The 25,929-nt window shown below is 51.8% G+C and overlaps 1 protein-coding gene across 2 annotated transcripts in view; it reads right to left on the reverse strand.

Annotated features, from left to right (window-relative positions):
* Positions 1-11,075: 11,075 nt before the first annotated feature.
* Positions 11,076-25,929, reverse strand: part of LZTS1 (leucine zipper tumor suppressor 1) — a 58,463-nt gene continuing 43,609 nt past the window's right edge. For both annotated transcript variants that reach the window (XM_025394108.1, XM_025394109.1), the window contains exons 2-4: positions 19,745-20,223; positions 17,707-18,510; positions 11,076-15,295 (exon numbers count right to left, since the gene is read on the reverse strand). In XM_025394108.1, the coding sequence (XP_025249893.1) occupies positions 14,654-15,295; positions 17,707-18,510; positions 19,745-20,089 (1,791 nt within the window). In that variant the 5' untranslated portion in view covers positions 20,090-20,223 and the 3' untranslated portion in view covers positions 11,076-14,653. The remainder of the gene's footprint in view (positions 15,296-17,706; positions 18,511-19,744; positions 20,224-25,929) is intronic.

Below are 25,929 nucleotides of genomic sequence, written 5' to 3' on the forward strand. Positions count from 1 at the left end.
ACCCCCAGGGTGCTGGGGGTCTTCACGGCCTCCGTGCAGCAGCACGTCCTGCTGTGGCAGGGAAAGCCCTCAGCTGTCCCTGACACCTCCCCCATGGTCGCAGTCTTTTCTCTCTTCTCTCTGTTGGGTACAATAGCCTGGAAACAGCCACTTTCTCTGTCATTTACTGCCTAAAATGGCGGCCTTGCCAGGCAGCCCAAGTCCCTTCCGGGTCACCATGACCCTGTGGGTAGGAGGAGCTGGGCTCCTGGAGGTCAAGGGGTTTGCTGAAGGCCAATTGGGAGAACTGGACATGGAGCTCCTAGGAAGTCTGACTCCCCGTCCAGAGCCCTTCCTGCCCTCGTACTGAGCGTCTGCCGGGGGCCAATGGATGCTGGGCTGGCTTCTGGGGCCGATGTATTGGAGGATAAGATAGGGCCACCTGTCAGGGGTCACCTACAGCTGAGCTGGCTCTCAGTAAGGAGCCTGGCTCTTGGGCAACCCACAGAACAACTACAAGGAGCCACCTCCGCCCTAGCTCTCTTCCCTCGCCAGCCCAGACTCTGGCTGGACCCCGAAGCACATTGGAGGCATTCAGCCAAGGTTCCTTCTCCCCGAGAGTTTGCTTCCTGTTGGCCAGTGTCCGCAAATCTCTACACAGTTGGCTGTGGGGCAGGAAGAGTCACGTGAATGCAGCCCACGCTGCAGCTTGGCCCGGGATGTGCGGTTTGGTTTCGATGCCATCCATGGAGGGCTTGGGGGGTGGGGACTGCTGAGGGACTCTGCCACATCCATTAGGCGTTGGTTTGTGGGGCAGGGTTCAGAGGCGGGGGGCGCGGCAATGATGAGCGCAGAGAAGAGGGGAGAGAAAGGGGGGCGTGGGGGGACTCGAGGGTGACCCCGATTCCCCTCCAGGGGGAGGCTTTCATTCCCCAGCTGTCGAGAGTGCAGAGCTGTGTCCCTCTTTGAGACTTGCCCTCGGCTGGAGAGAGCGTCCTGGCCCAGGCACACACCCATCCTAGTTTGGGGAGGGGCCCAGGCACTGGCTGGGGTCTGGGGTTGGGGTAAGGGTGGGGACGTCAAGGCCTAGCCCTCCCACCCCACCCCAGGTGAGGAGCAGCTGGGCCCTCCATTGTGACTGCCCCGTGGTGAACTCGCCTCTCTACCCATCCTTCTGGCTTCTTTTCCCCGAGGTCTTCCCCAGGGAGTAGCCAGAAAAGCTTCCCTCAGACAGGTCTGCGTGCTGCGTCCTCATTCGCATCACAGGCACCTCCGTGAGGTTAGCAAGTGTCCTGGTGCTGGTGGGAGTGCGGATGACAAGAAAGAATGGAAGGAAGGCAGCACCTTCCATATGCAGACACCCTGCAGCCCCTCCCACCCACATCCACACATACACACACACACACACACACACCCGCACTCATGTATACATTGCACATACACACAAATGCATACACACATACCCATATACATATACACACACAGATATGCACATATACACACACCCACATGCACACTCACACCTATTCCCATGTATACACACATACACACAAATACATACACATCCATACACATATACATATATACACACACAGATATGCACATATGTACACATACACACACCTACCCCCATTTATACACACACAAATACATACACACATACACATATACATACAGATATATATACACACATACACGCAGATATGCACATATATACACATACACCATACACATGCACCTACCCCCATTTATACAAACACACACACAAATACACACATACAAATATGTGTATATACACACAGATATGCACATATATACACATACATACATACACCATATGCACACACCTACCCCCATTTATACACACACACACACACACACACATATACCTATACAGATATATACACACACACACAGATACGCACATACATATGCATACATACATACACATACACTCACACCTACCCCCCATGTATGCACACACATACAAATACACACACATATACATATATATACACACAGATATACACATACATACACACACACCTACCACCCCACACACATACATACCCATATACATATGTACACACACATACACACAGATATGCACACACATACACATATACATATACACATATACACACAGATATGCACATAAAACACACACACACCTACCCCCATGTATACACACACATGCAAATACACATATACATATATATACACACACAGATATACACATGCCTACATATACACACACAACCTATCACCCCACACACATATCCATATCCATATACATATGTACACACACATACACACACAGTCTCACACCTACCCCCATGTATACACACACAATACATATACACATACACATATACATATACACACACACATGCACATACATACACTCAACCCACCCCATATACACACACAATTTACATAAACATATACATGCATACACATATATATACATAGACTCACACCCACACATACACACATGCATGCACTTACACACTCACACATATACATGTGGACATACACATGCATGCACACATACACTCACCCCATATATGCACATGCACACATATACATAGACTCACACATGCACAGCTATATATATGCATATTCGAACGCATATACATACCCACATACACAAACACACATAAAAACACATGCATGCACACACACAAACACCTCTGAAAAACACATGCATACACACACACAGATACCTTTGAAGTCCTAAGTTTAAAAGACATCTAGAAACTAGAGAAAAGGAGCAGTGTGTGTGTGTGGTGTGTGTGTCTACAGAAAAAGCACATTTGCTTAATAGGCTTTTTCCTTTTCTTATATAGCTGTACCCTTTGGGAATCTCTAAGTAGGGAAATTCCTGATCAAACTATAATATTGTAAGATAGCAGCAGGAAATCGGGCCTGAGCGCGTTCACTGCTCTTGGGCTCAGGAAGCAGGGGGAGGCAGGTGGTAATCGGATTGGGTGGCGGGAGCGGGACTTTGAGTGGCGGACTTGCCTTTGGCTTTCTGCAGCCAAAGTCTTGGATGATGCCGGCTCTCCCTGGAGCTGGCCCATTGGCAGGGCTGTGTCCTCTCCCACTTTCTAAGTATAGTCTTGGAGGCCCAGCCAGATGAAGGCTGGAGCCAGAATTTCCCTGGAAAGCATTTGCTTCACAGGGGAGGGGCCTGGGAAGCTGGTGAAGGAGGCAGGTGAGGTTGACAGTGGGCAACTGCGCTCAGGCAACTCCTTTCCTCTTTCCAAGGGGTGGGCGGGTCCCAGGCAGCCTTCCTGCCCCCCAGCATGGCAGCAATCCAGACGGGCAGAGCAGGCCAAGCACCTCCCGGCTCAGATGGGTGTTTTTCAGGGGCCAGAAGAAACGGTGGCCTGGGAGAGCTGGGCCACTCTGATGCGTAGCGTGGGAGGACAGCAGGGTGACCCTGACCACCACTGTGTCTCTTGGCCACTGCTGTAGCAAGGCTGGGAGGAGGAGGCGGTCTGGCAGCAGACCAAGAGCATGTGCCTTGGCCACAGTCGCAGGCCTGGGGCTGCGACTATCCACTGTGCACAGTATGATTTGCCTTGAAGGTGTAGAACGCAGGGCTGCTGTGAGGGTTAAATGCAAGTGACAGGACTGAGAAGTCAGCCAGCACCCAGCCCAGTCAATGCCAGGGACTCCAGGGCACTTCCTTTGTATTTAGCATGGATAATACCCACCACCCCCAGCCTGCTTTGCTGAGCCCCTCGAGTCTCTGCCTGGAAGAGCCAGTCAAGCAAAGGGAACCCTGGACCTTGAAACCCACAGGCTATGTGTGCACGGCCCCCGCAACCCAAGAAGCGACCATCTGAATGACGGGCCATGGCAGGCAAATCGTCCTGTTATTTTTGGTGTAAGAAATTTAATTCGCTTCACATGTCACTGATTACAACTGCTGTGGTGAGCCTATTTACCTCTCAATTAGCTGTAATTGAGGCAGTGGGGGGGGGCAAGGGGCAAAAGGAGAATGCAGGGGGGGGGGGGCTGCACGTGTGCATGCTTGTGTGTGTGTGTGTGTGCATGTGTGTGCATATGTATACACTCAGGCTGGCACTATGTGGCACAGCTAAAAGAGGAGGGAGAGGGAAAGAGGGGCCAAAGGTGGTGAATACCCCATCTCTACTAAAAATACAAAAATTAGCCGGGTGTGGCGGCGTACACCCGTAATCCCAGCTACTCAGCAGGCTGAGGTGGGAGAATCGCTTGAGCCCTGGAGGCGGAGGTTGCAGTGAGCAACCTGAACTCGTGAGATCGTGCGGCTGAACTCCAGCCTGGGCGACAGAGTGAGACCGTGTCTCAAAAAAAGAAAAAAAAAAAAACAAAGGTGGTGAATAAGGATTCCAACCAGCTCCCTTTCGGTCAGTGTCACAGTCACAGGCTGGCCCGGCCCAGCCCTGCTTCCCCACAACCCCCAGCGAATCCCTCCTTGTTCCTTTCTTTCCCCGGCTGCGCCTCTGTACCGGGGCATACCCCCATAAGGCAGCCTTCTGGGGTTGAAACCTGGAGAGAAAAGGCTGCAGGGTGGGGAGACAACTCATCAGAATAAGATCAGTTGTTTCCCACGGGGTAGAGCTTCGCCAGACCAAGGGAACCTGGGGCACCACTGTAGCCCAACATGGCCTGAAGCAGGGACGCTTTGTTAACAAATACTAATAAGTGTCACGTCACTCAATTGTGGTAGTCATAATAAACAGTAGCAATACTTTAACTTGTATTGAGTATTATCTCATATAATTGTCAAAACAACCCTGGGAAGCCCAGAAAATTTAAGCAATGTATTTATTTTATTATTATTATTATTATTTTGAGACAGAGTCTCACTCTGTCACCCAGGCTGGAGTGCAGTGGCGCAATCTCAGCTCACTGTAACCTCTGCCTCCCGGGTTTAAGCAATTCTCCTGCCTCAGCCTCCTGAGTAGCTGGGATTACAGGTGTGTGCCACCTCACCCAGCTAATTTTTGTATTTTTAGTAGAGACGGGGTTCTCAACATGTTGATCAGGCCGCTCTCGAACTCCTGACCACAAGTGATCCACTCGCCTCGGCCTCCCAAAGTGGTGGGATTGCAGGCGTGAGTCACTGAGCCCAGCCTAAGTAACTTATTTATTTTTTGAGACAGGCGCCTCTCTTGCCAAGGCTGGAGTGCGGTGGCGCCATCACAGCTCACTGCAGCCTCAAGCTCCCAGGCTCAAGTGATTCTCCCACCCCAGCCTCCTGAGTAGCTGTCACTGCAGACGCGCACCACGGCGCCCAGCTAATTTTTATAATCTTTCTGTCTCAGCCCCCCAAAGTGCTGGGATTACAGGATTACAGGAGTTACTTAGGCCACCATGCCTGGCCTAAGCAATCTTATCTAACGTCACACAGCTCAACAGCAGAGGAGTTTGAACACGAATGTGGTCAGCTGATTCTCCAGATGAAGGACTTAACCTCTGTACGTGCCGCCTCTTTGGGAGCGTCTCAGGTAGAACACAGGACTGGGCAGCCAAGTGGGGTCTTTTCATTAACATTGTGATGGACAACAGGAATCCTTCATTGTTGATGGAGCTAATGGTGATGATAGATGTGATGTTTTAGGGAATGCGCTCTGGCCCCTCCCATCAGATTCAAGTTTGCAGAGGTGGGTGTTGGAACCCCACGAAATGGAAAGGCCTGAAAGCCAGCTAAGAGGGCCGGAGATGATTCTGAAGTCAGTGAAGAGCCACTCAAGCTTTTGGGCAGAGCAAGGTCGTGATGGTAGCAGCCCTGGAGGCGTAAACCGGACTGTTGTGTGTGAATGGATTTCATGGGCCAGAGTGCAGGCAAAGAAACTAGCAGCGTTATCAGAGCTGTCAAGGAGACCAGGTCTGTCATCCACTAGCCGTGTGACCTTTAGAAATCCCTCTTGTCTTTCTGGGTCTCCATTTTGTATGTCTATAAAATTGAGGTGGTGAGAATTAGAAGATGTCTAAGGTCTAAGATGACTTGGACGTTTTGCACTCCTTTGGATGACCTCAGATGAGCTAATAGATGTAGAAAGAAAAGAGGGTGATGGGGAGGGCTGTAAGGAGTGGATAGAGCCTGCAGGATCTACGATCTGATTGGACAGAGAGGATGATGGAGAGGCAGGAGTCAACAAGGGCTCCAAACTGCAGTGAGAGACCATAGGATAGAGACACCCGGAGGGAAAGTCTGGATTATACCGTAGGCAGAATAAACTTGTGCTCGGAGCCCCAGTAAACACATCCCTCCCACCAAAACAAACAAAAAATATTTAGATAAGTTGGTGGGGCATGGTGGCTCCTGCCTGTAATCCTAGCACTTTGGGAGGCCGAGGCAGGAGAATTGCTTGAGGCCAGGAGTTTGAGAGCAGCCTGGGCAACACAGTGAGACCTCATCTCTACAAAAAAAATTTTAAAAATTAGCTGGGTTTGGTGGCTAGTAGCTACTTGGGAGGCTGAGGCAGGAGGATCACCTGAGTCCAAGAGTTGAAAGCTGCAGTTGAGCTATGATTATGCCAGTGCACTCCAGCCTCGGTGACAGAGACTGTCTCAGATAGATAGATAGATAGATAGATAGATAGATAGATAGATAGATAGATAAAGTGAATTAAAGCCGAACATTTTTTAATTAAGTTACCTAGAAACTATTTTAATTTCTGCATCTCTATGAGAATTGTGCCATTTCACAAAATTTTGTCTTTAATATCGTATGTGAAAAGAATAATGTTTAATGCTTAAGGCTTTTCAAAGGTCTTTATTGGCAGGTGGTGGGAGGGGTTTGTTTTAGATGGAGAGGAAGGTAGAGATGTCCAGGGGGTGGGAACAAGAAAAGCTGAGGTTAGGGAAGAAAAGTTCAAGCCCCCTGGTAAGATAAGAAGGTACCTGCTGAGGGCTGGCCATGGTGGCTCATGCCTGTAATCCCAGCACTTGAAAGGCCAAGGCAGGTGGATCACTTGAGCTCAAGAATTCGAGACCAGCCTGGGCAACATAGCGAGACCTCGTTTCTACAAGAAATACAAAAATTAGCTAGCCATGCTGCTGTGCGCCTGTAGTCTCAGCTACTCAAGAGGCTGAGGCAGAAGAATTGCTTGAGCCCTGGAGGAGGTAGAGGCTGCTGTGAACTGTGATCGCACCACTGTGTTTCAGCCTGGGTTACAGAGTGAGACCCTATCTTGTGTGCCTGTGTGCTCATACACACACACAGACACAGAAACACACAGACACACATATTTATCTATTGAGACCCCCAGAGAAGAGATCTCTTTTCTCTTTTTTGAGATGGAGTCTCCCTCTCTCTCCCAGGCTACAGTGCAGTGGCACAATCTCGGCTCACTGCAACCTCCGCCTCCCGTGTTCAAGCAATTCTTCTGCCTCAGCCTCCTGAGTAGCTGGGACTACAGGCACCTGCCACCACAACTGGCTAACTTTTGTGTTTTTAGTAGAGATGGGGCCAGGCTGGTCTTGAACTCCTGACCTCGTGATCTGCCCGCCTTAGCCTCCCAAAGTGCTGGGATTACAGGTATGAGCCACTGCGCCCGGCTGAGAAGAGATTTCTAAGAGAAAGAATTTGGCACAGAGGGTGAGAAATCCAAGTTAGAAAAGGACAGAATGGGCTGTCAAGATAGTGACATAAGGTGATATTTGTAGTTCTCCAACTTTCCTTTCACAGTACCAGTTTCCCCACTTCACTCACTCCGCTCCAGTTATAGCACCTCCAGTTTCTCCACAGACAGCTTATATCACCCTCTTTATTTCCTTTGTAGCACTTATTATAATGGAAAATTATTTATTCATTTTCTTCCAAAGTGTCAACTTAATCAGGGAAAGGGACCTTGACTGCTTTGTTCACCTCTGTATTTCTGGCATCTAGAACAGGGCTGGCAAAAAGTAGGAGCTCAATAAATATTTATTGAAGGAATACATGCATGCATGCATGAAATTGTGATATTTCAGGCCTTGTGGCACCTGGGTTGGGGAGATATTTGGGGACAGCCTGACCTTCCTTAAATAACTCAGAAAACACCTGCTGCTGTAAATGCCTGGGGAGGATCACTGACTGCCTCCTTCTCACAGGCTCAATTGTGCACTGAGTCCGTCTGGGGCTGGATAAAAATATTCTGAGACTGTGCATTCTGTACGGTGGAGGCTGAGGATTGAGCTGCTTGTTGTCAAGGAAGAAGGAGTCTCTCTCCTTCTTTCCCTTTTTCTCTGTCTCTTCTCTCTCTCTCTCTCTCTCCGCTTTCCCTTTTGTTCTATTCTTTTTCCTAAATTAATAAGCAGAGGGCTGAATGGGGTGGCTCATGCCTGTTATCCCAGCACTTTTGGCAGCTGAGGTGGGAGTTGTGGCACTTGAGGCCACAAGTTTGAGACCAGCCTGGACAATATAGTGAGATCCCGTCTCTACAACAAAACAGGACGAAAAATAAAACAATAAGCATGTTTGGGAGGCTCCAGAAAGGCTGTGTCCTAGGCAGGGCTCTGGAGGAAATGGGGTCAGGAAAAGCCCTCGTTTCTCCACTCTTTTGTCCCCTTTCCTCACCGCTCCTCTTCCAGCTGGAACGGTCTTTCCCACGGCTCTGTGCTTTTCTTTATCTTTGTTTGTTTGTTTGTTTTTGAGACAGAGTCTTGCTCTGTTGCCCAGGCTAGAGTGCAGTGGTACAATCTCGGCTCACTGCAACCTCTGCCTCCCAGATTCAAGCGATTCTCCTGCCTCAGCCTCCTGAGTAGCTGGGATTACAGGCTTGCACTACCATGCCCAGTTAATTTTTGTAATTTTAGGAGAGATGGGGTTTTGCCATGTTGGCCAGGCTGGTCTCGAACTCCTGACCTCAGGTAATCTGCCCGCCTCAGCCTCCCAAAGTGCTGGGATTACAGGTGTGAGCCACCACACCCGGCCAGCCCTGTGGTTTTCTAGGGGTGCGTTTTTTTGCTTTTTTTTTTGGAGACGGAGTCTCGCTCTGTTGCCCAGGCTGGGGTGCAGTGGCCGGATCTCAGCTCACTGCAAGCTCCGCCTCCCGGGTTTATGCCATTCTCCTGCCTCAGCCTCCCAAGTAGCTGGGACTACAGGCGCCCGCCACCTCGCCCGGCTAGTTTTTTTTTTTTTTTTTTTTTTTTTGTATTTTTTAGTAGAGACGGGGTTTCACTGTGTTGGCCAGGATGGTCTTGATCTCCTGACCTCGTGATCCACCCGTCTTGGCCTCCCAAAATGCTGGGATTACAGGCTTGAGCCACCGCGCCCGGCCTCTAGGGGTGCTTTTTTATGTCATTCTGAGCCCTTTGGATGGAGAAAGGCTTGTGAAGTGGCAAGCAAAGGAGCATGCTGATGGGCATTCTGGTGATGAATCTTTATGCCGTGTAATAGATCCCTGATGTCAGCGGTTTAAACACACCGTCATTTACTGTGCTTAGGGATCTGAGGGTAAGGACTGTGGCAGGGCAGAGTGGGGAACAAGGCTCTGTTCCCCATGGGGTCGGCTGGGTCCAGGGTAGTCACTCAACTACGCTCAGCTAGATGTGGGACCTAGCTGAGACTCTGGGACAAGTGACCCCTCCTACCCTACGTGGCCTTTCCAGCAAAACAGGAGGGTGGGCTTCTTATGTGGCATCTTAGTGCTCCCAAGAGTATAAAAGCGGAAGCGGGCCAGGAACAGGGGATCATGCTGGTAATCCCAGCACTTTGGGAGGCCAAGGTGGGAGGATGGCTTGAGGCCAGGAGTTTGAGACCAGCCTGGGCAACATAGTGACCCCTGCCCCCGATCTCCATAAAAAAATTAAAAAATTAGCCAGGTATGGTGGTGCAAGCTTGTGGTTCTAGCTACTTGGGGGGCTGAGGCAGGAGGACTGCTTGAGCCCATGAAGTCAAGGCCTCAGTGGGCCATGATCACACCACTGCACTCTCCAGCCTGGGTGACAGAGTGAGACCCTGCCTCAAACAATATAATCAAAGTAGAAGCTGCTAGGCTTTCTAGGCTTAGGCTGAAACTGGCAGAGCATCACTCCTGTTGTATCCCATTGGTTAAAATGAATCTCTGGGCCTGCTCGAATTAAAGAGGAAGGGGTAACCCAAGAGTGTGATTAGTGAGAGGCATGTTTTAGTGAGGTCACCAGCCTGGGCCAGGTCTAGGAGGAAGACGGGGAAGAGTTACCCCAGGTCGGACATGACCCCTTTGTCCCAAAGCTGGAGCTTCTATGTTAATCAGAATTTGGCTCCTGTCCTGGCTCAGTGTGTTGAGCTTCTGCGTGGGCCCCTGCACCCTGGTCCTCCTGCCTCTCCAACCCCCAGTGCTGCTCTTTTCCCATCACAGGTGGGCAGGCAGCTGTGTGAACGCCTGCCCCGGAGACATGTTTCTAGTCCTTTCCTCCCTCCCACTCTTCTTGTGTCCTACCCTTGCCCCAAGTCTTCTCCTGCCTGCCTCTTCCCAGATCCCCCAGTCTACACTAACCTTCCCCACCTCAGAGGACTTGTCATCTGCCCCTTATGTGCCCCCTAGGCTGCCTTGCGATTTCAATTTCCTTGTAACATGTCCCTTCTGTCTGTCGCCATCTGAGCAGCAGCCCTCTGGGCCTAGGCTGTGAGCCCGGGATAGTAGGGAAGGTTGTCAAGGGGGCACCAGGTAGGCTGGAACCAAGAAGGCTGGACAGATGGCCATGGTGGTGACTGCACCTGCCCCACCAGGGGGCCCTGGGGCAGTGGCAACTATAGCTATGCTGGTCTTTTGCCAAGAGGCCATATGCGGTAGACCCAGGAGTTGGCTGGTGAGGCGAGCAGCCGGTGGGGCATGCAGTTTGGGTAGGGAGGGGCTATCTTTTGGAGAGGATGCTCTGACTCTACAGGGGCACCTGTCCCTGAGTCCCTTTTCCTCTCATTTCACAGATAAGGTCCCGGGGTAGGTGATGGGGGCAGGGGCCAGCTAAAGCCTATCTGACCCCTGGGGCCCCCTTTCCCACTGCCCTGTGCCGCCTTCCTCACCCCCCTCTCTGGTGGAAGGGACGTCATCTTTCCTGTTCCGAGGGAAGAAGTGCCAGGGAGCTGCCACACCATAGCGAGGGGAGAAGAGGGCAGACACGTGTGGCTCTAGAGAGCGTGAGAAATGGCATTCTTTATTCATAAATAAAAACATAAAATTGCAACAAATAGTTTACATGGCCAAAAAGTGACATCAAAAATAAAATGAAGCTGTCAAAAGCAAACCAAACCCAACAAGAAACCACAAAGAGAAAAACAACTATGTACATCTTCCAAATGCTGGTCTGTCCCAGCCTGCCTCTGCTGGGGGCTCCAGCTCTGCCTGCAGGCACAGCACGAAGCCCACCTTGCACAAGAGGTGGGTGAGCAGCCTCGCTGGCCCAGGGGTACAGCCTCTGTCATGGCAGCACCCACTGCATGATGACTTGAGGTCTGCAGGGAAATCCCTCTCCCAAAGCTGCTGCTCCTACAGCCCGGCCTGGCTTAGTTTCGGGCAACTGTCTCACCTAAGACATGGCCCAGGATAGGACCAGGCACAGGAGGCTCAGCGAGGGCCTCCTTGGGGAGAGATGCCCCCCACATCCCAGTCTCGTGTGAGCTCAGTGCTATAGGAGCTGCGAGTGCCTGGCAGGAGTTCACCAGAAGAGCTAGGAGGGAACCCCGTGAGAGTCCAGTCATTCCGAGGCCCAGGGGCAGAGTTCGATCCTTGGTGAGGTGGTGCGGAGCGCTGCTCTCTCCTGCAGGCATCCTTTGGGGACACAGCAGGTTGCTCCATTCGAGTGGGTCAGCGTGCCAGCAGGCGTGCCCAGAGGGAAAGGCAGGAAGCCCACCCCATCTGGGGCGTGGGGCCTGGGGCCGGGCTCTGTGCTTGGAGGCCTCTGCTGTCCAGAGCCTCTTTCTAGAGACGCAGAATCTGGCATGGTCCAAGAATAGTGAGGGCGCTTTTGGACAGGGCGGGAAAGAACACCCACAGGACGATGAGGTCGCGAGGTCGCGGGACACCTGCGTTCTAGTGCCACTGTGGGCCACTCTGGGGCTGGGGCTGGTGGCAGCCCAGGGAAGACATCTGCCGCCATGGATGTTGGACAAGGCCTGGGGGGAACACGTCTGGGCCGGCCTGGGACAGGGCCACGGAGATACAGAGAAGGCTGTGCTCCCCTGTGTATGGAGGGCACCGGGACACCATGGCGGAGCACAGTCTCATGCTTCAGGGCCTTCCCCTCGGTGTGGCAGCCACTTCTTCTCAGGCAACATCTGAGGGCAGAGCGCTGGACTCTGGCTGCTCTTTCCTGGGGTGGGGGGGGGGGTCTTCAGCCTGGGGAGGGGGAGCCAGCCCTTTCCTTTCTCTCCATGGGGCAGTCTCACTGGGAGGAAAAACTCAAACAAGGCACAGCCTGGTGGAAATGAAGGAAATGAGGGCCGGGGGGCAAGGAATGGGACATCTTTGACTTGGGTCTGAACTGTGCCCAATGGAGGGTACCGCCCTCAGGCAGGGAGGGACTTTTGGCTGGTAGATTCCAGGTTCAAACCTAGCTTGGGACTAAGAGCAATGGTTTGAAATTCTAGAAAACCTCCTCTGTCATTTGAGGAGGGCAGGATGGGCAGCGTTTAACCCCAGGGACAGGAAGGTAGAGCCAGCCACAGAAAAGGTGACTCTGGCCTCAATCCACACTCAGGGAAGGGCTAGGACCCATGAGGGCGGGGGGCAAGGAGAGAAGCATCTCCCCACCCCCACCTCAGGGTCTCTAAGGGCCAGGGGTGGGCGAGGCAGAAATGGGGACTGGTCTCGGACTCGCAAGTTCCCAGATGCCCCCCTCCTCATCTCAGCAGGCAGCAGGCACAGGCATGTGGGAAGGGCTGCTGTCCTGAGAACAGCAGCTGTGGCTACAGTCAAAAATAGAACATGGAACAGCCTGCTAGGTCTGGCTTGCTTCTGAAAAGACAAGAAAGCAAAAAAGAAAGAAAGAAGAAGAAAAGAAAAATCTGGCCAGGCACGGTGGCTCACATCTGTAATCTCAGCACTTTGGGAGGCCAAGGCAGGTGGATTGCTTGAGGCCAGAAGTTTGAGACCAGCTTTGGCAACAAAACGAGACCCCGTCCCTACAAAAAAAAAAATGAAAAGTTAGCCAGGCATGTTGGCGTGCACCTGTAGTCCCAGCTAGTTGGAAGGCTGAGGCAGGAGGATTGCCTGAGCCCAGGAGTATGAGGCTGCAGTGAGCTATGATCATGCCACTGCACTCCAGCCTGGGGGACAGAGCAAGACCCTGTCTCATAAAAATAAAAATAAAAACAAAAACAAAAATAAAAATAAAATCCCTGAACCAAACAACAGAGAAACTCCCTTTTATCCTTTTCCACCACCTCCAGCTCTGCACATCTGCAGAGAAACCCTGGGCCCCCTGGGGCACTGCCCAAGCTCCTGAGAAAGGGAGCTGCTCTCTGGGTCCTTTAGTCTGGGACAAATGGGGGCATGAGGTGGAGGGAGGATGGCTGGTGGCCAGGCTATGCACACGGCTGTGTATATGCCTCTTTTTCTTCCTGCTTGGGGCTCTGGCTCCCTGGCACTCTGAGGAGCCGTCCTGACCTGTAGAAACCCAGAACTCAGCCCTGAAGGCGCTAAGGGGGAAAGGTGTGCCGCCGAACCTGGCTGCGGGCAGAGGAGGAAAATGCCCAGATCACACATGTGCCGTCTTAGTGATATGGGCTCTTCTGGATCAAGGAAAAGCTTGATTCTGGGGAAGGAAAAACATTCCAGAGTAGCCACTGGCCACTGTGAACCAGGTAGGGATTCCCAGCCTCTGGCCCCAGCTGGACAGATGGGGAGGCTCCCCGAGGGCAACTGGAAAGCCACACCCTCTGGTTCATGGTGGCTTCAACCCTCCCTTCCCAGCACCCAGCCGGGGGTCTCAGGGTCTATGGCTTAAAGAAGAATGATCACTGAGGTCAAAGGCCACTGGCTGTCCAGAGGCTGCTCAGCTCCCATTCGCAAGAACCAGTAAACAGGGACTGGGCCCCAGGGGTTGGCCATCACCCGCCACTGGTTCCTAACCCTTGGATTTTCCCTCTGCCCTCCTCTGGCTGTGGCAGCGTCTCCACACTGCGGGCTGCCTGGCTCTCCCCTCCTTCCTGTGGCTTGTCGGGCCCAGGACAGCCCTGAGGTTTCAAAGCCAGCTTCACCACAGCTCATTTCACCCCTACACCTCTGCAGCCAGAGAATAGCTCAGGTTCTGATGGGGCCGGTTCCAAGGCTTCTGGTCATATATGGCTTCTTTCTATTTCCAAGGCATTCCGATGTGTCCAGGGGGAAAAAGAGGTTGGGATGAGAAGCGGAGGGGAGACCCTGTACTTGCTGTGGCCACCTTCCCTGGAGGAGGGGGAGAGGATATCTATTTTGAACAAAGGCCAAAGTTTAGGGAGCCCTTAACCAAAGCAGAGAGACCCCTGGACCCATCTCCTGGGAAAGCCAGAGGAGTCAGGGCCTGAGGCCTGGTGGGCTGCAGGGCTGGTGAACACTGGGAAATCAGAGAGGGAAGGAAAGGCCATCCTGCCCTCCCCTCGGGGGTCCTGGGTCTGTGTCCCAGGGAGTGGTGTCTCTCAGAGGGGTCTGAGTTGCTGAGCAAGGGGGAGGCACAGGAGAGCCCTGCCTCCCAGTGCCAGGTCCCCAGACTCGCCTTCCCAGGCAGCCCCTCAGATCTCGGTGGCTATGATGTCCTCGTAGGGGATGTCAGCCCCTTCCAGGTCAACCTCCAAGGGCTCCCCGGCGCTGTCCCCGCGTGCCAGCTGCTGCAGGGCCTTCTCCAGGCGCTGGTTCCGCTGGTACATGGCCACGTAGCTCTGCTGCAGCTGCTTCTGGTACTGAATCACCTTCTCCTTCTCCTCCTTCCACACCAGCCGCTCGTGCTGGAAGCCCGAGGACATCTGGTCATGGCCTTGCCTCTCCTCCCGCAGCTCGGCCCGCAGCCGCTCCAGCTCCCGCTGCAAGGCGGGGACATCCTCGGGGAAGGTGGGTGGCACCATGTCGCGGGCCAGCACGGCCTGGGCCCGCAGCTCCTGCAGCTCCTGCTCCAGCAGGTTCACCTTCTCCCGCAGCAGCTCTGCCTCGTTCTTCTTGCGCTGCAGCTCATTCTCACAGACCTCCAGCTCCAGGCCCTTGGTGCGCAGGGCCCCCTCCAGGTCCTGGGTCCTCAACTCCAGGCCCTCCAGCTTGCCCCGCGTGTCCTTCAGCTGCGCCTTGAGACCCAGGATCTCGCTAGCCTTGGCGTTCACCTCCGTCTGGGACTCCTTCAGCTGCTGCTTCAGGAGGGAGATCTCACCTGACTTCTGGCACACCTGCCGAGGGCGGGATAGAGACAGAGCGCCAAGAGGTGAGTGTCCTTACCCAGGGAACTGACAGCTCAGCTGCCTAAAATAACCAAGCCACTCCGGATGCGGTGGCCTGGTGTTAAGCATTCCAGCCTTTGTCCCATCTGAAAGTAAGCTGGACATTGCTGTGACCCTTTCCCCAGGTTATTGAGCTAGGCTATATAGTAAACTGATAAAATAATCGTCATCATGTATAATGACACATAGTATATTATTATTGTTGTTATTTGAGAAGAAGTCTCACTTTGTCACCCAGGCTGGAGTGCAGTGGTGCGATCTTGGCTCACTGCAACCTCCGCCTCCCCTCCCGATTCTCCTGCCTCAGCCTCCCAAGTAGCTGGGATTACAGGCACCTGCCATCATGCCAGGCTGGTTTTTGTATTTTTAATAGAGATGGGGTTTCATCATGTTGGCCAGGATGGTCTTGAATTCCTGACCTCAAGTGATCTGGCTGCCTCGACCTCCCACAGTGCCGGGATTGCAGGTGTGAGTCACCACGCCTAGCCACATGTAAGTATATTATAAACATACTTTCACTAATAATTTATAGTGTTATTAAGTGACAAGCCCTACATTTGCTCATCTATTCCTTACAACCCGATGAAGTAGCTACTATTACTAAGCTTCAATTTACATCAATGAAACTGAGGCACAGAGAGGTTATGAGAGCAAATAGCTGGTGAAGTGACCAGCCTGAGGGCATATATATATATATATACACACACACACACACGTATATATATAATATATAAAGTATAAGAGTAAGGGTCTGATCCTAACAGTTTAATCACTACACCCCATTGCCACCATGGCTAATGTATTTAGAATCACCTGGATCATAAGCGGTCAAGCTGAGGTTCAAAGCCAGGCCCATGCCTCGGCCATGACTGTGTCACTCCCTTCATGACATGAATACAGGGTTGGCCTTGGAATGAAATTCTTGGTCCCAAGCAGGCATCCTGGGTAGGGTCGGATTTTCTCCAGGACTGTGCAGAGTTTCACTGAGGGCAAGGGGACATTTCTACTGGGAAAGGAAATGTGAAGGTGGCTTCCAGGCTTGCTCCAAGAATCCATTTTGTAAAGCCACATGCTCTGGCCTTCATTCACTCTTAAGATTCAGTCAGACTGGCCTTGGTCTCCCAAGACCCCAAATGGCCAAGATCCAGAGACACATGGTTCTAACCTGTGGCTTCGGTTTTCATCATTGCTTTTGGCCAAATTTTGATGGGCGATAGGAGTGGAAATAGAGAAGAGGAGCAAGAGAAGAAGACAATGATTCCTCGTTTGGCAGATGTGGACTGGGCTCTGCATCCAAACCAGCATGGTACTAGTCACCGGGTACAGCAGTGAATTTGCAATGTAGTCTTTACCCCAGTAGAGAGGAGAGAGGAAGGCTGGGTGCATGCAGGCAGGGGTGAGGTCAGAGGGTGTGAGTATAAACATGGATGACAGAAATCAGGCCGACACAGAGACCAATACAATTGGTGTTAAATGGGGGTGATACAGCTGCCAGCAGTGGGCAAGTTAAACCACTGGTTGTTGACTTGTACATAAACAGGGGTTTGCGTGTAGATTGAGATTTGAACTCTGAATTGGGGGTGAGGCAGGCACGTGGACGGACCAAGCAGGGTGCGAGCATGTAAAGAGCCTCAACGATAGACTTCAACTCCATGGGTCATCCAGACCACCGGGCTGGTGAGAAAAGCTGGCTTCCCGCTAATAGGATGCAGAGGTTATGGGGTTCTCCAGCCCGGTCAGGTCCGGATGCCCCATTTCCAAGTGTGACCGGGTGAGTATGTGTGAGTGTGTAAATGTGCGAGCGTGGGACTCTTTCCTTCCTCTCCTAGGTTTCCATCTCAGCTCACCAAATAGAAGTTCCACTTTCATTTCTGCAAAGAGTGGCCACTTCCATCACTGAAACCTGCCACCAATGGGGTGTCTCTTCCTAGTGGGTGCGGTCCCTCCCTCCAAAGCAACAAATACATTCTGTGCTCTCTTGGGCTCCTGGCCCTGCGTGAACTCAGGCATAGCTTGTGCTTCTTCTGAGCCTCCTGTGAGCAGATTGAAGGGAGGATGGCCCACAGCCTGGCTGAGCCTTGGTCATCTGGCTTCCGGCTTTCTGGTTCATGGCTCACTTGGGGAAATTGAAATCTAGGGGCCATGAGGATGATGGTGGGGATAGAAGGAAGCTCAGAAGTAAGTCGATCCCCCAACATGGTTTGTAGGGAACCCCTTCTTTGGGTGATAAAACCAGCATGTTAGCCTCACTTGCCTACATGGTCTGTGTTTGCACGCTATTGGCCAGCACCAGAAGGAGAGGAGGGGGACTGGCGCCAAACCGCTGACCACCCAAGCCCGTGAGCGCTGCGTGGCCTCACCTCCCACTGGGTCTCCTCCAGCGCGGGGCCGAAGCTGGTCTTCTCCCTCTCGTAGGACCTGAGCTTGGTCTCCAGCAGGTCCTGCTCCTTCATGAGGCTCTCGAGTTCCTGCCGGAGCTGCCGCTTTTCCTGCTGAAGCTGCAGTACCTGCAGATGCAGGACCTGCTGTGCGCGCTGGCTCTTCTGTGAGGCCTGCTTGAGCTTGCTGCCGCCTTTGGGCTCCGGGCCCTCCAGTTCGTCCCTGCAGCGCCGCGGCCGCTCCTCATAGGCCAGGCTGGAGGCGAGCTCCTTCTCCTCCAAGCTGCGCTGCAGTTTCTGGAGTGCGCCTTCCCTCTCCAATAGCTTCTGCTCCAGCTCCTGGATGCTGCACTCGTCCGTGGAGATGGGGGAGCGGACGCACGAGGGGCCCTTGTCTGCCTTGTTCGCGTGGCCCAGCTTGCTACCTCCGTCAGAGAAAGACAGAGCCTTCAGGCTCATCATGTTGCTGTCCTGGAGGATGATGCCCTGGGTGATGTTGTGGGCAGAGCCCCCAAAACGGCTGGTGGGTCCCACGGGTGTGACCAGCGGGTCCAGCTGGTAGCTGCTGCTGGTGCTGTGTGTGGGCAGGCTGGACATGGAGTTCCGGCCGGAGTCAGACAGCGCCCCAGAGCACAGGCCAGGCTTCAGCTCCTGCTCCTTGGGCTTGTCTGGAGGGGCGGGGTGCAGCTGGTGACTGGCACTCTCCGGGGAGGAGTGCAGGATGGCTCCTGACCGCGGCAGCACAGGCTTGAAGGCTGTGGGCCTCACTGCACCCTTCTCGGAGCCCTGTAGAGGAAAAGGACTGCGGTGATTCATGCCTCCCCTGCACGCACATTGCACCCTCCCTCCCCCAGCACGTGTGCCCACCTTGAGCCAATCTGGGTTCTCCCAGCACATGCAGCACCCCTCTCGGTCACTTGTCTTAGCATACCTTGCCTGTTGCTTTGAAGCAGCTGAATGTGATAAATCTCTCTTAGGAAAGAAAAAACCCTAATGGTGACTTGGGCACTTTGTTCCATGAAATAGCAACCTGCCACCAGCTTGTTCCAGCCCTCCGGAGGTGATAAACACCATCTTGAGGCTCTAGGTCTCTGTGTGGAGCAGGTTAGGGCATTAGGCTGGCCCAGCTTGCTGTCCCCTCTCTAGGTCCGTCCCTTCTTCCTGTTCACTGCCTCTTCCATTAAGCCTGGAGCAAGGACACGGCCCTGGTCTCCTTACGGGGTTGGGAGCCTCACTCCAAATCACAATCCTTTTTTAAAACTGTAATTTTCCCTGGTAAAGTGCTTTGCAGTTTACAAGCCCCTCCGTTTGAAAAGCTGAGTGCTCTATGCAAACATAAGAGGCTCTTTCCTAGTAAATCAAAACCCGTGATTCATTTCCCCAGGGCAAGGGGCAAAGGACTGAATAGGAAAATTGATTTCAGGGTCCACTCGTGGGACGCATGAGGGCTTGGGCTGGTGTGAGGGCTGGATTTCGGAGTGCCTGGGCCTCTTTTGCCCTCATCTCTGGTAAATGGATGACAAAATTCCAGCCTGTATTCAAAGATGCCTCCAGGCGCAGCTTGAGCAAGGAGCTAAGGCACACCAGGGCAGCAAATGAGAAGACCCCACCCACCCGCACGAGTCTTCTGGGGAGAGAAGTGGTTAACTCCCCGCCTGCATCCTCTTCATCTGTGCTTCTACATGAGAACAGGGCTCCCTCTCCTTCCCGAGGAGTCCTGCGCTGACAATCCAGCTACATTCCAGTGGGACTCTGGACAGCTTACGTGTCCCCTGCGCTCTTTGCTTATGGTCTGACCTGAGACTTCTGCTTCAGGGGACTGAGCAATGCTCTGATTCCTTTGTGCAACCTTTAATCTCTGCGGTGTGGCCACAGGCTTCTGCCGCACCCCTGCCGCTCTGGCTTTTTGGAGTCTAAATGCTTAGGTCACCACTCCCCCTGAACCCCCAGGCTCTCCACCCCCATTTTGCTGTTTCCTGCCTTTCCAACCCACTCACCCTTGCCAGCGACCCCCACTTACCATTTCTAGCTGATTGGAGAAGGGCATGAGCTTGGGGGGTGTGGACGGGTCAAAGTCCACCCCAGCCTGGCCCCCTAAGTCCCCGCTGGACAGCGCCGTGTAATCTGGGTGGTGCGAGCCCCGGGCTTTCTGGCTGACCTTGATGTAGAAGAAGTCTTCGCTCTTGCCCATTTTGGAGCTGGACTTGCCATGACCCGAGTCCTGGGAGAAGCCAAACCTCAGCAGCCCGTCGGAATACCGGTTGAGCTTCTTGAGGTGGGAGGACTTGCGCAGCTTGTACTGCGAAGCCCGGCAATGCTTGCTGTGGAAGCTGTGGCCGGAGATGAGGCTACTGACGCTGCCCATGGTGACTCGGGGCTGAGGATGGGGCAGGGCGAGTCGGGCACCTGGAGAGGCTGCGGCAGCAAGGGGCAGTCCTGGCTCCGCGAGGGGACTGAGGTCATAGCAAAGCCCTCACAGAGCCTGCGAGAGCTGTAGACCTGGAAGAAGACACGAGACAGAAGTCAGCGTGGGTGGGAGTGGTCACAGCACAGTGCTTATTCCGACTTCCAAATCTGGGCAGTAAAGAAACACATGTCAGAGCCCAGCACTGTCTCCACCAGCGGGTGCTCTGTTCCTTCTTCCTTTGTCTGATAGTTCAACAAACATCCACCAGGAGCCCCCTTCAGGTGAGCCTCTATTCTAAACACTCAGGACCAGCAATTGACTAAACAGTCACAGCCCCTGCATTCCTGGAACTTAGGGTTACAGTGGTGTGGAGAGGCCAGGAGCAAACCAATGTATACTATAGCAAGTGGTACCAGTGCTGCGGGGGAAACTGGAGCAGAGAGAACAGAACAGAGTTCTGGGAGGCGGCTGTTTTATGCAGGAAGATCTCTTTTGTTGGGGTAGCATTTTAAAAGGCCTCAAGAAAATGAGGGGGGTGCCAGGCATGGTGGTTCGTGCCCGTAATCCCAGCACTCTGTGAGGCTAAGGCGGGCAGATTGTCCAAGAGTTCGAGACCAGCCTGGGCAATTTAGAGAAACCCCGTTTCTACTAAAAATACAAAAATTAGCTGGGCATGGTGGTGCGCACCCGTCATCCCAGCTACTTGGGAGGGTGAGGTGGCAGAATCATCTGAGCCCCAGGGATCAAGGCTGCAGTGAGCCGCAATCGTGCCACTGCACTCCAGCCTGGGTGGACAGAGTGACACCCCGACTCAAAAAAAAAAAAAAAAAAAGAAAAAGAAAGAAAGAAAAGAAAATGAGGTGCAAGCATATGAAAATCTCAGGGGAGAAGGGTTACCAAAAGAAGCCCAGGTATAAAAGCCTGAGTCCCTGAGGCAGAGGGAGCTTGGCTGTGTGAGACCCGCACGGCAAGCAGACTGGCTGGAGAACCATTAGCAAGGCTGGGAAGGAGAAACAGAAACCAGGAACCAGCAGACTCCAGACAACAAGGACGCTGTGCGGCTGTAAGAGCTCTGGCTTTCTTGGGTTGAGACAAGGAGCCCTTGGATGACTTTAAGCAGATGACACCTGGATCTGCCTTAGGTTGGGGAAGGTTACCTCTGGCTTCCAGCGGGGGAAGAGGCTTTTGAGGAGATGGGGATAGAAGTGTTGGCCGATTACAGACTAATAGAGCTAGTCTAGGGTGCTAGTTGTGGATTAAGTTTTAGATGTGGCGGTGGCTCATGTCTGTAATCCCAGCGTTTTGGGAGGCCAAGGCAGGAGGATCACTTGAGGCCAGGAGTTCAAGACCAGTCTGGGCAACAGAGTGAGACCCTGCCTCTAAAAGGCAGTTTTCAATGTAATTTTGAGGTTGAGGTGATAGAACTTGCTAAAGGATCAGATGTAGCGAGTGAACGAAACAGAGGAGTCAGGGACGATGCCAAAGAGAGGAGTCTGGTTGAAGCCTTCAGTTTGCAAAGCCTATCTGGCATCCGGGGAGTGACGGAGAGTAGGCAGGAGGGAGAGTGGGCAGCTGCTGGGAGCTGCAGATGCACTCGTCAGAGCTGGGAGTGTGGACGTGGCTATGAGACTAGACGGGGTCACCAAAATAGCGGACGCAGAAAGACAAGAGAAGCCTGAGGATGGTTAACATGGAGTACTCAGCATCCAGAGGTCAGGCAGGTTAGGAGAAGTGAGGAAGAGCAGCAGAGGTTTTCAGGGTGATGCGGATATAGAAGACCTAAGAAAGCCAAGTCAAGAAACTGTTTCCTAAAAATGGTGTCAAATGGTCAGGCGCAATGGCTCACGCCTGTAATCCCAGCACTTTGGGAGGCCTAGGCAGATGGATCACCTGAGGTCAGGAGTTCAAAGACCAGCCTGACCAACATAGTGAAAGCCCGTCTCTACTAAAAATACAAAAAATTAGCCAGGCAAATTGGGCATGGTGGCATGCACTGGTAGGGCCAGCTACTCAGGAAGCTGAGGAACCCGGGAGGCAGAGGTTGCAGTGAGCTGAGATCACGCCACTGCACTCCAGCCTGGGCAACAGAGTGAGACCCTGTCTCAAAAAAAAAAGGGTGTCAAGTGCTGCTGAAGTCAGACAACAATTGAGAATTAGTCAATGCATTTGGCCATGTGGAGCTCTTTGGTAACCTTGACAAAAGCAGTCATTACAGCCTGAAGTACCCAGCTGACTTGGTGTGCATTCTAGTTATATCACCTGCCAGCTATGACATGGAAGGTAAACTGTTCAACATCTTTAACCTTCAGTGTTACAAACTAATTCTAATATACCTTTAACTTTTTTTTTTTTTTTTTTTTGAGATGGAGTCTCACTCTGTTGCCCAGGCCGGAGTGCAGTGGCGTGATCTTGGCTCACTGCAATCTCTGCCTCCTGCGTTCAAGTGATTCTCCCACCTCAGCCTCCCAGGTTGCTGGGATTATAGGTGAGCACCACCATGCCTAGCTAACCTTTGTATTTTTACTAGAGACAGGGTTTTGCCATGTTGGACAGGCTGGTCTCGAACTCCTAACCTCAGGTGATCCACCTGCCTCAGCCTCCCAAAGTGCCAGGATTGCAAGCGTGAGCCACCAGACTGGGCACATTTTTTTTTTTTTAAGTAATAGGATAGCATCTAATAATCAATGCTTAAACAACAACAACCTTGTCAGTCACTAGACAGGAGAAATTGGGACGTCAATGCCAGTACATGTGCAGATTCAGGCACATCTCTAAGGTTAGATCACACAATTTTCAAAGCTAGAAAAGGTTGTGTGATTGTCATGCACCGTGAAGTATTTCTTAGTTAAAAGACAGATGATCCAATTAAGAGGAGGAAAGTCACAAGTTTCATAAACCAGGAGATGTGGAAGGAGCCTCTGTTCTTTGCTCAGCTCTAAATTATACCATCCATCCTAAAGGGGCTAAAGAAATCCCAGGTGGAACATAGAGAACCGCATGGACACAGCTGAAAGGGAGCCAGAAACTCTCTGACTCTGTTTTTTAATTTTAATTTTATTTTACATATATTTTGTACAATTAGCAGTTGTGCATGGAGACTCTCTGACTCTGAATATCTAGGCTTTGATTCAAACTTGCATTATTATCCTGAAGAATAAACAGGTTATGTTATGAATGAACATGTTCTATATTTCATTAGGAAAAGCACAAGACAATGAAACTTCATTGTATAAGTTTAATACATGTTTTGATGTGAAAAGCTTTTATTGAATTGATGGCTTTGTAGACTTAAGGAAACACAGTGAAGCCTACCTTATAGGATCATTATGAGAAATTTAAGAAATACCACCATAAGATAACAGCTCTGGAACATTTACTCAATACTTAGTACATAGTAGGCACTCAATAAATGTTAGGCATTCTTGTTGGTTATCTGTTACCTATTGTCCTTGCCAGCATCCATCATCCCTATGGATCTTGGGACCTTCAATGTCCACACTCACTTTCCAAAACTAGTCGTTTCCTTCTAAATGGAACCTTTCTGCCTCCCATTCCTGCGAGGTGTGACTTAGGAGCACAGGGTAGCTCTGCTGAAATAAACTTGACACTGCCAAAATGTATTTTCATCCCCTAGGTCATCCATCTCTAGCTTAGCTGAGACCTCTAGGTCCTATGGGGAGAAAATATTACTCTGGTCCACATGCAGTGGTGTCATTTTGGGTCAAAAGACCCTCCCATGCCCTGCGCAATACGCTCAGCTCCTTCCATTTTTGCCATGCAATACACATTGACGAGCAGCTCTACCTGCAGCGCTGTGCAGACCAGACCATCGGCTGCGGCATGGGCAGGAGTTTGATTTGAAAATCAATCTCTCTGAGGTTTCTTCATTTACAAAATGAAAATATTATATTAAATAGGAACATTAGGGAGATGCAACAAATGAACAGAAGGAAAATACAACGCCCAGCACGTGGTAGGCGGTCTTCAGATGTGTGCACGGTATGTGTTGCCTTCAAGCCTGTGACACCGCTGGAGGCTATCGACATCATCGGTGCTAAATGGATCTGTTTATGGCTCTCATCCATCTCCTCTCACCTCCATCTCCTCTCACCTGGGCCTTTCCCCAGGTGCCTTTCCCCAGTCTGTTCATCAGACACATCTGAAGCGTCCAGGTCATAGCACTTCCTAGCGGAAACCTTGCAGGCTTCCCACTGTGTTAGAGTGCAATGCGGACTCCTCACCTTGTCCTGCATGTCCACAGGGACAGCCACACTCATCTCCTTCCTGCTGGGTGAACACGCAAAGCCTTGACCCATCTAGAAGCCTCTGCACTTGCTGCTACTTCCCCTGCCTGGAATTCTCCTCCCTGGGCTCTTCACATACATCAGCCTTCACATACATCATTTCCTAGTTCTCCACTTGAGTCTCACCTCCGCAAGGTGGCTTTCTCCAGTTATCTTGAAACCCCTGCATCCCTCTCCCATTACTTTCTACCAACCTGTTTATTCCCTGCGTAATGCTTGTTCTCACCTGTACTAAACTTATTATTTTTTATTTATTTTTAAATTTTACAAACAGAGTCTCATTCTGTCATCCAAGCTGGGGTGCAGCAGGTAACAGTGATCACAGCTCACTGCAGCCTCCAACCCCTGGGCTCAAGTGATCCTCCCACCTTAGCCTCCAGAGGAGATGGGATGACGGCACATACCATTACTCGTGGCTAATTAAAAAATTCTTTTGTAGAGATGGGGTCTCTCGCTCTGTTGCCCATGCCAGTCTTAAACTCCTGACCTCAAGCTATCCTCCCACCTTGGCGTCCCAAAGCACTGGGATTACAGGTGTGAGCCACCACATCTGGCCATATCTTATTTATTTATTTATTTTTAATTGAGACAGAGTCTCACTCTGTCGCCCAGGCTGGAGTGCAGTGGCATAATCTCGGCCTACTGCCAATTTAGGGTTTATTGTGTGTATCTCTACCAGAATATGAGCTCTCTGAGAACAACGGTTTTTGTGTCTTAGAACAAAAAAAGGGAGGCTGAAGCACAGACTTAAGAGGTAGGATGCCATGGCCCTGGCCACTCAGTGACCAGTGACAGAGGTGGGATTGGAACCCACGCCCAAATGCCATAATCTCCATGCTAAAGTCACACGCTGCGACTGGGGACTGTCGGTGAGACCCAGAGATGTTAGGGCTCCTGTTCCAGATAGCGAAATGAGCTTCCTGGGTTAGGAAGAGGAAGCCTAGAGGAGGAATCAAAAGCACACTTCTCTAGCCAAACTTCATTTCCCTTTCGGGCCAACGCCAGCAAGGTTGTAGATACTCGGAAGCTCTGTTATTCACCTGGGCAGCTGCCCTGTGCTGCGTCCTAGAGGGTCAAGAGGAAGAAGATGGACAATGCCGGGAGCCCAGGAGAGGGGTGGCTGAAGAATGGCCACCTCCAGGCCTCCTGAGAGCATTTCTATCCCTCAGCCCAGACACCCAGCTCGCCATTCCCCAGGTCTCGACACACAGAGGAGCTTTGAAGTTTGAGGCGACTTTGGGATCCACTTGAAGCTAAGCTAATCACCTTTAAGTGTCTAGACTTGTTTCACTGTCAACTTGGAGATAGCATTACACAAAACTCAGCTGTGTTCCATCCTGGTTCCCAAATCCATCTTCTCATCTGCCCCCATCCACCTTGCTGTCTCTGCCCTCCATAAGAACAGGGTCAACAGACACATTTTTATTTCTGGGAAACAAATTCCCACTGACTGGGAGTACCTATACTTGGGGTGAAAACAAGACATCACACAGA

This window comes from Theropithecus gelada, chromosome 8, assembly GCF_003255815.1.
Source record: "Theropithecus gelada isolate Dixy chromosome 8, Tgel_1.0, whole genome shotgun sequence".
Taxonomy (NCBI): Eukaryota; Metazoa; Chordata; class Mammalia; order Primates; family Cercopithecidae; genus Theropithecus; species Theropithecus gelada.